At 55.9% G+C, this 12,014-nt stretch overlaps 4 protein-coding genes across 4 annotated transcripts; 3 read left to right on the top strand and 1 right to left on the bottom strand.

Moving 5' to 3' along the window:
* Window positions 1–928: 928 nt before the first annotated feature.
* Window positions 929–5,618, top strand: BO95DRAFT_372387 (Pkinase-domain-containing protein; the record flags this gene model as incomplete). Its single annotated transcript, XM_025582997.1, has 8 exons — window positions 929–2,530; window positions 3,131–3,261; window positions 3,445–3,515; window positions 3,577–3,644; window positions 3,707–3,874; window positions 3,951–4,552; window positions 4,612–5,253; window positions 5,348–5,618. The coding sequence occupies 8 exons, from the start codon at window positions 929–931 to the stop codon at window positions 5,616–5,618; spliced, it is 3,555 nt and encodes a 1,184-aa protein (XP_025438313.1).
* A 1,640-nt stretch (window positions 5,619–7,258) lies between these two features.
* Window positions 7,259–8,988, top strand: BO95DRAFT_435506 (uncharacterized protein; the record flags this gene model as incomplete). Its single annotated transcript, XM_025585189.1, has 2 exons — window positions 7,259–8,730; window positions 8,784–8,988. The coding sequence occupies 2 exons, from the start codon at window positions 7,259–7,261 to the stop codon at window positions 8,986–8,988; spliced, it is 1,677 nt and encodes a 558-aa protein (XP_025438312.1).
* A 602-nt stretch (window positions 8,989–9,590) lies between these two features.
* BO95DRAFT_372428 (translocation channel protein TIM22) lies at window positions 9,591–10,358 on the top strand (the record flags this gene model as incomplete). The annotated part of the gene is made up of 3 exons (XM_025583000.1): window positions 9,591–9,650; window positions 9,733–9,828; window positions 10,020–10,358. The coding sequence occupies 3 exons, from the start codon at window positions 9,591–9,593 to the stop codon at window positions 10,356–10,358; spliced, it is 495 nt and encodes a 164-aa protein (XP_025438311.1).
* A 220-nt stretch (window positions 10,359–10,578) lies between these two features.
* Window positions 10,579–11,879, bottom strand: BO95DRAFT_422033 (cysteine synthase A; the record flags this gene model as incomplete). Its single annotated transcript, XM_025584584.1, has 2 exons — window positions 10,579–11,657; window positions 11,744–11,879. 2 exons carry the CDS (start codon window positions 11,877–11,879, stop codon window positions 10,660–10,662), a joined length of 1,134 nt encoding a protein of 377 aa, XP_025438310.1. The 3' UTR covers window positions 10,579–10,659.
* Between the last annotated feature and the right edge of the window lie 135 nt (window positions 11,880–12,014).

Here is a 12,014-nt window from a genome sequence, read left to right as displayed (position 1 = left end):
TCGACTGCGGGGCACCTGTAATGACGTAACAAGAACCGCGTGGTGGTTTCACTCGAAAAGACACACCGAAGGGAGACGAGATCGGGTCTGGATCGAGGAATCGCTGGTTCGATGCTTCGATGAGGGTCGAGGAAGGTCGATGGGCGGTGGATTCGTGGAGAGCTGTCCTCTGCGGCGACTGTGATCACTGATCAGGTACCCTGGAGTACTATTATTGTTACTGCATCGGCTTATTGATCGAGGATGACGAGGGAGATGACACAAACGTCCAGTGACGGACGGGCTTGGCGACGCTTGTCGCTCTTTTCCCTCAACAGGCATCGCTGCAGAAGGACCGTTGGGCTTCCACCTGGCAGCCATGATGCTTGTCGCTTGTTGTTGCCCCTCGCCCTTGGTAGGCGTGATCAGATCCCGATTGAGCACTGGTCAATCAATGGATCGTTGAGATGGAGGAGGATCACCATGTGACGACGAGGGTACAGTACAGACAAGAGTACGAGTGCTCACCTTGTTGAGAATCGACTGGCTCAAGCTGGATAGCTTCTACTGGGAATTTACCACGTGGTTCTACTTCTGACATATGTCGGGTATATACTGCATATACTTCGTTGAATTAACTTAGAGAACAGAGTAGTTTAAGCTACCCACTACTTAACTCTATCGACCACCGACTGCAGTTCGTGGCAAGTGATTAATTACTATTCAGGTTCCCGCGGATCGGACCTTTTCTCTGCCTGAGGCCACGACATCCGTCGGGACGGAAAGACCGTTCGGCGCCGCTGACTTCAAGCCGAGACGACGACTCCATCTCCGCCATCGGGGGGTAAGTTAGGCTTTTTAGATGGCCGCTCGCCGCTCGCCGCTCGCCGCTCTATTGACTCTTCCAGTGCCTTTCTCCTCTCCCTCACCTCCCACTCCACACCCCACCATGTCCGGTGCCAGGAATATTTCAGTCGCTCTGCGAAGGGCTCGTGTGCCCAAGCCTCGCTGCTTGTTCCGCCCTGTCGCTGCGGTCCAGACTCCCTCCTTCGCCGCCACACGCACCTTCACTGTTACCGCCAGCGCCAATGCGACCAAGGAGATTCAGTACACCACCAATGCTTATCCCAACCTCAAGCGTGACCCGAAGTTCGCCGAAATCTCTGCCGACGATGTCAAATTCTTCAAGGAGTTGCTGGGCGCACAGTCCGCCGTGATCGATGGAGTGACCGCCGACAACGCTGATGATATCGAACCCTTCAACAGCGACTGGATGCGCAAGTACCGTGGCCAGACCAAGTTGGTCCTGAAGCCCCAGACCACCGAGGAGGTTAGCAAGGTGCTACAATACTGTAATGAGAAGAAGTTGGCTGTTGTGCCCCAGGGAGGCAACACGGGATTAGTCGGAGGCTCCGTGCCCGTCTTCGACGAGATCGTCATCAACCTTTCCCGCATGAACCAGATCCACTCCTTCGATGAAGCGTCCGGAGTCTTGGTGGTTGACTCTGGTGTTATCCTGGAGGTAGCTGACCAGTACTTGGCCGAGCGGAACCACCTTTTCCCGCTGGACCTGGGTGCTAAGGGCTCATGCCATGTCGGCGGTAACGTTGCCACCAACGCCGGTGGTCTGCGTCTGCTCCGCTATGGCAGTCTCCACGGTACTGTGCTTGGTGTTGAAGCGGTGCTGGCAGATGGAACCGTCGTGGATGCTATGTCGACCCTGCGCAAGAACAACACTGGCTATGACTTGAAGCAACTGTTTATTGGCGCCGAAGGTACCATTGGCATTATTACGAAGGTCTCTATTCAATGTCCTTCTCGCCCCAAGGCCGTTAACGTCGCGTATTTCGGAGTGGAGAGCTATGACCAGGTCCGCAAGGCTTACCAGGAGGCCAAGGGACACCTGTCCGAAATCCTTTCCGCTTTCGAGTTGATGGATGGGCGCACTCAGAAGCTGGTTCACGAGTCGACTGGCAACAACTATCCCCTCGAAACCGAGTATCCTTTCTACTGTCTGGTGGAGACCAGTGGTTCTAACGCTGAGCATGATATGGCTAAGCTGGAGACCTTCTTGGAACACGTCATGGGTGAGGGCATTGTCGCGGATGGTGTTTTGGCTCAGGATGAGACTCAATTCCACTCGATCTGGCGGTGGAGAGAGGGTATTACGGAGGCCTTGAGCCACTTGGGCGGGACCTACAAGTATGACGTCTCCATTCCTCTGCCCGAGCTGTACCAGCTGGTTGAGGACTGCAAGGAGCGTTTGACGAAGCTTGGCTTCGTGGGAGATGACGATTCCTTCCCTGTTCGGGCCGTTGTCGGCTATGGTCACATGGGTGATTCCAACCTGCACTTGAACATTTCTGTGCGGCAGTACAACAAGGAAGTCGAGAAGGCCATCGAGCCTTGGGTGTATGAGTGGATCCAGCAGCGCAAAGGTAGCATCAGCGCAGAACACGGCCTGGGTCTGGCCAAGAAGGAATTCATCGGATACAGCCAGAATGAGACGATGGTGAAGTTGATGAAGCAGTTGAAGAACTTGTATGACCCGGTAAGGATCATGACTCCCTGTTGATTTTCTTGCATTGTGCTTTGGGACTAAAACTAACTGGCTGGTCGATACAGAACGGAATCATGAACCCGTATAAGTATATCTAGAACCGGACACGCTACCCTGGCACCACGCGATGAATTGTAAATGTGTTGCAGAGGGGTTTGAGGGTGGGAAGAGCTGGACCAAGTTTATAGTCTGAGGAATCTGTAAAATATACCAAAGCGGATATTTAATTTGCTGGATCATATTTCTCCATACCGATGAAGTCCTGCTGACCTCCCCGTACCTGGCGGGCTGCATGCCCCATCTGCATCACTTGCACCATGCAGGGCTGGGGTACTGCGGGTTGCGGTCTTGCAGTCGTGCCTGAGGCAACAGCCGTAAACGGGGAATTTTGCACCCAATCAAGGCCGGGAAATACCAGCGGTCCTGCGGTGCCCGAGGCGGTGACTCGGTAGCTGATCCATGGTTGCCATGCACTACCGCCGCCTGTTGTCTCTGCCGCGTACCATGGAAGAGGAGCGGCTGCCAGTAGTAGAAAAGAATGGGGCACTTTCTGGTCACTAGGCTGAGACTTTGAGAGGACGGTTGTAGTAGTCGAGGTATCGATCCTATCGAAGCACTCGCTATCTTCCCACTTCTTTCCCCCTCATTTCTCTATCCTCTATCTACAGGGCCAGGTTCCACTCGTCCTTGCTCCAGCTCCAGCTCCAGCTCCAGCTCCATCCGTCCTTTCGCCGGACAGGAAATAAATAGCTGACTGGCAGTGCGGGTGCCCCCCCTTGTGTGCCCTGTTTTAGCTCTCCTCTCTTTTCTTTTTCTTCTTTTTTGCTTCTTTCCCCCTTCTCTTTTCTATTTGTTTCTCTGAGCTATCTCTCCCAGATTCTTCACCTGCGCCGATAGCCCTCCAGCTACGGCTTGCACGCGACAAAAATGGAGGACGATATGGCAAGTCACTACCAGATGATGGAAGAGCTGGGCAGTAAGTCTTTGCCTTCCAATTGAGCCCATTGCGCCGATGACGGCTGACCAGAATGCTACAGGTGGTAGCTTTGGAACGGTATACAAAGCCATTGACAAGGCTACGGGCGAGATCGTAGCGATCAAGCATGTGCGTGTGACTGGTCTCTTTCTTTGTCCGATCGTCCGTTTGACCACTTTCGGCCTTTCTAGATCGATCTCGAGTCCAGCGAAGATGATATTCAGGAAATCCAGCAGGAGATCTCGGTTCTTGCCACCTGCGCCAGTCCATTCGTCACGCAATACAAGGCTAGTTTTCTTCGAGGACATAAGTTGTGGATTGTCATGGAATTCCTCGGTGGAGGATCGTGTCTGGACCTGGTAAGAACCCACCCAGCACCTCCGCAGCCAGCTGAGGAGTCAGCTCAGCTCCGTCCCCTCCGCTAATACTCTCTAGCTCAAACCCGGAGTCTTCAACGAAGCACACGTCGCCATTATTTGCCAACAACTGCTACTCGGACTCGACTACCTGCACAGCGAAGGCAAGATTCACCGCGACATCAAAGCCGCCAATGTACTTCTGTCGCACACGGGCAAAGTGAAGCTAGCGGATTTCGGGGTTGCCGCGCAATTGATCAACATCAAATCCCAGCGCAACACATTTGTCGGAACACCATTCTGGATGGCCCCGGAAGTCATTCAACAGTCTGGGTATGATTATAAGGCGGACATCTGGTCGCTCGGAATTACTGCAATCGAAATGATAAACGGCGAGCCACCCCATGCGAGCACCCACCCCATGAAGGTGCTCTTCCTTATTCCCAAAGAACCCGCCCCGCGCCTACAGGGAGATCAGTACAGCAGTACATTCAAGGACTTCATCACACAGTGTTTGACCAAAGATCCCGATCGGCGACCGAGCGCGAAGGAGCTTCTACGGCACAAATTCATTCGCAATGCGGGAAAGACGGAGGCACTACAAGAGTTGATTCATCGCAAGCAGGATTTCGATGCTGGACGAGGAGTGACCCACAAGATTAAGTATTATGCGGAGTCGCTGTATGCAAATCCAGGTTCCATTGCCCATGCTCTTCCCACTGACTGTTTCTGTCGCACAGGAATACTATTCGGAACCTGAACGACGACGATGGGTGGATTTTCGACACGGTGAAAGCTTCTACAACGACTATACGTGAAGTCGAAGACGACGAGGAGAATGAGCCCGAGCCCGAGCCACAGGAAGACTGGGTTTTCGACGAAACCGCCGACATGATGGACGATCTTTATGTGTCCAGCCCTCCGTCAAAGCATGCGACCAACACCGCAGTACGACGAACTCAAGCTCCCGACCACAGCCCATCAATTCGACGGGCCAAGCGACGGTCGAGTGGAGTGAAGCAGCCTCTCGGAGTGGATATGAGTTTCGGCAACAGCCCATCGACGGTGCGGCAGTTCCGTCGGGTGTCGGACAACAAGAGCCCCAGCGACGCATCTTACCCGCCGCAGTACCTTTTCGGAGGGGATGAAAATGCTAGTCCGAAGACGCTATTCTCCGAGCCGAACAGCAAGGAAGCACAACTGGGGCGTCGGGCGTACAGCAAGGCGGTCGGGCTCGCCTGCCAGGAAGTGTTGGGGACCACGGGCGACCAAGAGAAGCGGGAAGCGATTTCACGGCTGGCGGAGGCCTGGAGTGATCTGGAGATGGTCGATCCCGAGGGACTCTATCATATCCTCCGAGCGACGACGGAGAAGCTACAGAGGTAAGCGTGCCTTCCGTGCCTCCGCTGCAGTACTAGTACTTGTCAAATAAAGTTTCTGGGTTGCTAACAACGCTCGTGTTGGTGGATGGTTTAGTGACCCGAAGCTGGCCAGTCTCGTCCCACCCGCAGCTCCACCGGGCGATTCCCCACAGAGGCCGCGACTGGTTTTGGCGCAGAGCAACCCACACCTCAAATCCCACCGGCGCCGCCAGAGCGCCGCCGTGGCCGAGCCTAGCCTTCAACCCACCCAGCTCGCAAACCTCCCCGGGCAACAGGTGCCGGGGATGGAACACACCAAGCAGTTGTCAGACGTGCTCTATCAGCGTTGGTCCGAAGGCCTGCGCAACCGATGGCCCGGAATCTAGAATTGGTTCGCTGCATTTCCTTCAACCCCTTGCATACTGCGATCTGGAGATCTCGAACCCCACGAATCTCAGCGCGAGACAACAGATTTATCATTGTACAAAGATTTGGGCTCACATGAGGCGTTGAAATATTCGGCCACCTGGCCGCTCGCGGTCTTTTCTTTCTATGCGCTGTTTCTTTTCCTTCATTGTTGCATTATTCCCCCTCACTTGGTATTGTTTGTGCTCACATGGCCTGTCGATACACGGGTCCTAATCTCTCGCACTTCGGGTCTGCTGCTGGTCAACCAGACCCAAAGGAGACAGTTTCGGACGACGATATACTCCAGACTCGTCTCGTCTGGCGAGAGACCGACCATGAGGGCACCGTGGCCTCTCTTTGACATCGGATCTCTTTGCGTTTGTGATATTTGGTCAACCAACGACTATAATTTCCTATGTACCAATTGACAGTCGGATAGGGCTCGGTTCCGGCGTTCAGAACTTTTACTGGTTATATTTCTGCGAAGCCGATATTCTGGCGAGCTTGTGATTTACTATTCATTCTTTTCTTGTCATAGGTTCTCCTTGTGTGTCTGCATCTGTTTATTCTTGTTGGACAATTTTCTGGCAAGGTGTGAGATAATAATTGGTGGGATTTGTAACTAAGGCGAAGTTGATTCTTGCATGCGTGCGTGTATATGAAATTGTGGACATAGTAATGCAATTGGGCAATTTTACAACCCCCCCTCATTGCTATGGAAATAAAGACAGGGGAGGGCCAGAAGCAGGTAAAGATAGACGGAGTAATCAAACTGGCCACCCGCGTGGAGCGACTCGTGCTGGGCAGTATTTGGCGGTTTCAGCTTGGGGGCTGTCTGTCAACCACATGATGATCCTTATCGTGATACTCCGTTTGCAGTTTGCAATTTGCAGTTTGCCCTGGTGGCATTGCTTTTCAAGATATGCATGTCTTGGGACTGTACTACGAGTACCTAGATATCTTTTGGGTACACTAATCTGTGCAAATTATGCCAAGGCAGACGTCACTACGGAGTGGCAAAGAACATGCTCTCTGTCTTTCTCTTTCTCTCTCTCTCATAATTTCCCTCTCCCCTGAGACGGGAACTGGAAGAGGCGGAGGCGGAAGGGATGCGCGTTGCGACCCGCTACCGAAATCACCGTCTTTTACTAAGTGAACTGAACTTCACTCACCCAACGAGCCCCCCCCCCGTGTTGGGTCTAGTCCTTCCCTTCCCTTACCTACTCTGTCTAAACTTTCCCTCGCTTCCTTTTCTCCTTTCTTCTTCTCCCTTTCTTCTCTGCTTTTAATCCCATTGTCTTTCCGTTGCGTGTCCATTCTGGTTGCTGCCCACTGTCCTTTGTGTTGTTATTGTTGTCATTGATGATTGTGATTGTTTATCACTGCTGACGGGCCCATACATACATACATACATACGTACATACATTCTTTTCTTATCAGCCAACAATTGCAATTCCCCTCGACTGTGGCGGTGGGCCTCGCATTTCTCTCCTCTTCTCCTCTTCCCCTCTTCTCCCAATTCCAAGGGAATGAATGTCATGAATACGCTCTTGATCTGTCAATAAAAAATCCCGAACTCTGATCAGCTTCGCGCACGACCTCCATACGCTGGCCCGTCATGGGGGATTTCCCGGGAACGGGCGAGGCGGAAACTGCGCCGGAAACGTCCCAAACAGCGCAGCTGCTGCCATCGTCGCCTGACCAGCTCAACCATCACCCTCACCCTGCATCGCCGACCGGCCGGACTCCCACCCAACTCAAGCGATCTTCCCTCCCACCTCGCCCCCATGGTGCTGCCAGACACGCCAAGCGACTCACCCTCAACTTTCCCATCAACATCCCCTCCGGACCCGAAGCTTACGACCCTAGTCTTGCGTCTCCCGGATCGATGACGCCCGTGACACGGACCTCCGCTCATCATTCGCCGGCCCCCCATCTCGGAACCCCGCTGGCGTTTGAGGAGAAGGATGACGGCTCGGGCCTGCTGACCGCGATCGCCTCTCAGGAGAGAAAAGTACTGGAGCTTCGGGAAGAGCTGAACCGGGCCGAGACGGAGCTGGACTCTTTGAAAAAGCAGTGGGCGTCGACCGAGAAGACAAAGAAACGCACGGAGATCAGCCATCGCGCCGAGCCGTTGGTCTCCCTGCGATCCCCTGACGAGCCCACTTTCCCACATCGCCGAGACCACAGTGTGAGCAGTGCAGGCAGCTCGTCGGCGGCCCAGGTCCGCCTCAGCCGGGAGCTGGAGCGGCGGCAGAGCCTCCGCGCGGCCGCGACCAAGGGCACCAACGTTTCTGCCAACGGCCGACGAGTTTTCCGAGGTTCCCACACTCGGGCCCTGTCCTTGCTTTCCCCAACGACGGGATCTGGGGAAAGCAAGACGGGGCCAGAGTTGGAGGCTGGGAGCCAACGGATCGGTCGGTCCCCGCGGTCGGCGACTTTACCCTCTTCTGTCGATCGCAATGCCATTGCGGGTGGCGTGAGCTCGAAACCTGCAGATGACATGATTTCGCAGTGGCGGAACACCATGCCGCCCCCGTCGCGCGATGCCCTCGTGCGGACCGGCAAGCAGATGGCATCGGATTTGAAGGAAGGACTCTGGACGTTCTTGGAGGACATTCGACAAGCTACGGTGGGAGAAGAGGGAATCAGTGCGACCGAGTCGCGGGGTGTGCCGCCGGTGCGCCAGCGGGTATCGTCCAGTTCGACATCGCGCAGTCGGGATCGGTTGTCGGTCTACGGAGGGGCTACGCTGTCGCGGTCCTCCTCGGGGAGCAAGGGGTCTGGGGGCAAATATTCTGGTAAAGACTCTAAATCGGCGGATATCGATTCGTCGTTCTGGAGTGAATTCGGCATTGATCCACCTGGGCAGAAGTCCCCTCGCGCTCGCGGAGCCGCCACTACCCCAAGCGGGCCGAACGAACCCCGATGGGGCGACCACAGTAACCCCCCGGACGTTGAAGACAACTGGGAGTGGGAGTCTCCGAAGCCGAAGAAGACGCACACGCCGTCGTCCAGTCGCAGCACATTGGAGACGAAGCATGACCAGTCGCCGATGACGCAGAACAGCAGCCCCCGCACCAGCGCCAGGTAAGTTTTGTCTTCCATTTTTGAAGGGTATCATCCTGACGGAAACCACCTAGCTTTGGCGACTGGCGCCCGCTGCACGATACCAGCATTCCGGATCCCAGCGTTTCCGACGGGATTCCCTGGCCGGCGATGACCAAAATGGCGCCGTCGAAATTGACCCGCACGGCGTCGAACCTGATGGCGGAGTGGGAGCGCAGTCTGAGTCCCTCGCCGGAGAGGAGGGAAATCTTCCCCGACAAGGACGACAAGCGGGATTGATTCCGGCACATTGTAAATACAGCACATGAGGCTTGCGCCCTGGATCTTGAATCGAACGGTAGACGATGGGCTGCAGCCATCGGACATGAAGCCAGTACGGATTTACGCAGGGTTATGATTGTTGATCGCAATACCCTTTACGATGAGCGTTTATTACATTCTTTCACTCGTTGACTCATTTTGGCTTTGATGGCTTTGGATATACGGCCGTGACTGTTGTCTGTTAGATATAGCTGATACAAATGATTTGACAAATATACCGTATGATTTACCGAGTATTTCCTGCGCCAATGTCGTTTGTAGAGTCCTGCACGGAGTACGGAGTACGGAGTATAGATTCCTTTCCAGCTGGTATCACGTGCAACCTGCGCGAGTGGGCGCAACGGCGCGCCGTGAATAAATTTGCGCGAGGGCCGCCACTCCGTCTCCGCAAAAAGTCCGGGGCGCGATAGAGAGCTCGGTATCGACCATCCACTCCCTCCATCCTCACTTTGTCATATCAGCTGTCTCCACCGTTGACTCCAGTACCTTAAGTCAACACCTCATCCACTTCGACCACGCACAGCATGAGTTTCCCCAGCGTGACCCCTCCCCTCGGAGGGATGGGCGGCGGCCCGAACATGCAGGGCATGAGCGAGCAGGAGCAAGCGATGGTGAAGCTGGTACGCTTGACTTGAAAACGAGTCCCTCTCAAAGAGAAAGAAAAAGACAAGGGGTACTGACTTGAATCCTCCGAAAATGCAGATGTACGGCGCGATGGAATCCTGCCCCGTGAAGACGGTCATCTCGGGTACGATGGGTTTCGGTCTGGGTGGTGTGTTCGGTTTGTTTATGGCTAGTGTATGTTTTGCCTCTCGTTCCTCCTACCCCTACCCCATTCACACATATATCCTTGCGAGGAAGTCGGAAAGGGCTAGACGGGACACTGGGATGGGATTGCTTTGTCAATCTCTCAGCCTCGGCCTCAGCCTCAGCTCGCAGCCTTCAGCCCCTAACACCACCCAACAACCACTAACAACCGAATCCAACAGATGTCCTACGACTCCACCTTCACCCCCCAAGGCAAAGCGATCATGGACCTCCCCTGGCGCGAACAGGTCCGCCGCGGCTTCAAGGACATGGGCTCGCGCTCGTGGTCGTCGGCCAAGAACTTCGGCATCGTGGGCGCGCTCTACTCGGGCACCGAGTGCTGCATCGAGGGCCTGCGGGCCAAGAACGACCTCACCAACAGCGTCGCGGCGGGGTGCATCACCGGCGGGATTCTGGGGGCCAAGGCCGGGCCCCAGGCTGCTGCGGCGGGGTGTGCCGGTTTCGCGGCGTTTAGTGCCGCCATTGATGCTTATATGCGGATGCCGGCGGATGATGATTAGACTCTCTTTTCAAAGATGGGGGTGATGGAGCGGGTGGTGGTGGTGGTGGTGGTGGCTGCTACTTGTACATGTTCCATACATGGGTTGGCGTTACGTTTTTTCTTCGGGATAGAAATGGGTGCATGATGGCGTTTCGTTCTTCGTTCTTTTTTTTTATTGTCTGCTGCGGCTGCTTTTGTCTGGTCTATGGACTCACTACTCTTGTATAGTATTACTATTTCCCCACCGATACACCGGATGAACAAAACATGATTCGTTATCTATTCACATGCACACACTCTACTATACAAACACACCCCACCTAGGGCAGCACAATATACTTCTCCAAGTGCTTGGGAACCGCCGTGCGCAGCCCCTTACCCTGCAGCCAGGAGTTAGAGAACAGACGGTCGGCGTAGCGGTACGCGCCATCGCACAGGACGGTGACGACGGTGCTGCCCTTCCCGAGCTTGAGCGCGACCTCATGCGCAGCAGCGACATTCAGCGCCGAGCTGGCGCCCAAGTACAGCCCCTCCTCATCGAGACAGCGATACACCATCTCGATCGACCTCTCATCGGGGATATTCAACGACCCATCCAGCAGCCCGATATCCGGGGACAGATTGTCCGTCACCCGGCCCTGCCCGATGCCCTCGGTGATACTGCTGCCCGACCGCTCGACCAAGGTGCCGCCACTCTGGATGTAACTGTGCAGCACGGAGCCCGGGGGATCGGCCAGGAAGCACTGGACCCGGCCGTCGCTCACCGTCTTCAGGTACCGCGTGATGCCGGCGAGCGTGCCCCCGGTGCCCGTCGCGCAGGTGAAGGCGTCCAGGCCGCCGGCGGTCTGGGCCCAGATCTCCGGGCCCGTGGTCTCGATGTGCGCCTGGCGGTTGGCCGTGTTGTCGAACTGGTTCGTCCAGACGGCGTTGTCGAGCGCCTCGGCGTGCCGCCGCGCCTGGTGGTTGTAGTTGGCCGGGTTGTCGAACGCGACCGCCGGCACCGGGTGCACCTCCGCCCCCAGCAGCCGCAGCAGGTCGATCTTCCCCTGCGACTGCGTGTCCGGCATGTAGATCACCAGCTTGTACCCCTTCGACCGGCACACGTGCGCCAGCCCGATCCCCGTGTTGCCCGCCGTCCCCTCCACCACCGTGCCCCCCGGCTGGAGGAGCCCCCGCCGCTCCGCGTCCTCCACCACGAACAGCGCCGCCCGGTCCTTGACGCTGCCCCCCGGGTTCTGGAACTCCGCTTTCCCCAGGATGTTGCACCCCGTTTCGTCGGAGAGGCGCTTCAGCCGGATCAGTGGCGTGTTGCCGATGGCTGTCGCGGGGGGGTTTGTTAGTTGGTTATGTGTTGGGTTGGGGTAAGAGGCGGCCGCCGGAAGTACGGAGTACATGTACACATACCTTGCGTCAGACCATTGGCGACACCCTGGGTCTGCGAGACCCGGACGTTGTAGGCGGCGGCCGCGGTGGTGGATGAGGAGGCTTCCGCGGCGCGGAGAGCGGTCGTGCCGAAGCGGCGGATACTCTGGCGGAACATTGCTACTTATTCTGGAGAGTATGGAGAGGATAAGTGCAGCTGATGAGGGGTGCTCATCATCCATCCTCCATCACAACCCCGGAACAAGGGCCGATGGTCGGCGTTAGTCAGCGGGGATCACGTGGACGATGGCGT

Source organism: Aspergillus brunneoviolaceus, assembly GCF_003184695.1.
Source record: "Aspergillus brunneoviolaceus CBS 621.78 unplaced genomic scaffold BO95scaffold_74, whole genome shotgun sequence".
NCBI lineage: Eukaryota > Fungi > Ascomycota > Eurotiomycetes > Eurotiales > Aspergillaceae > Aspergillus > Aspergillus brunneoviolaceus.
Note: the sequence above shows the minus strand (reverse complement) of the source record. Positions and strands in the feature narration are given on the sequence as shown.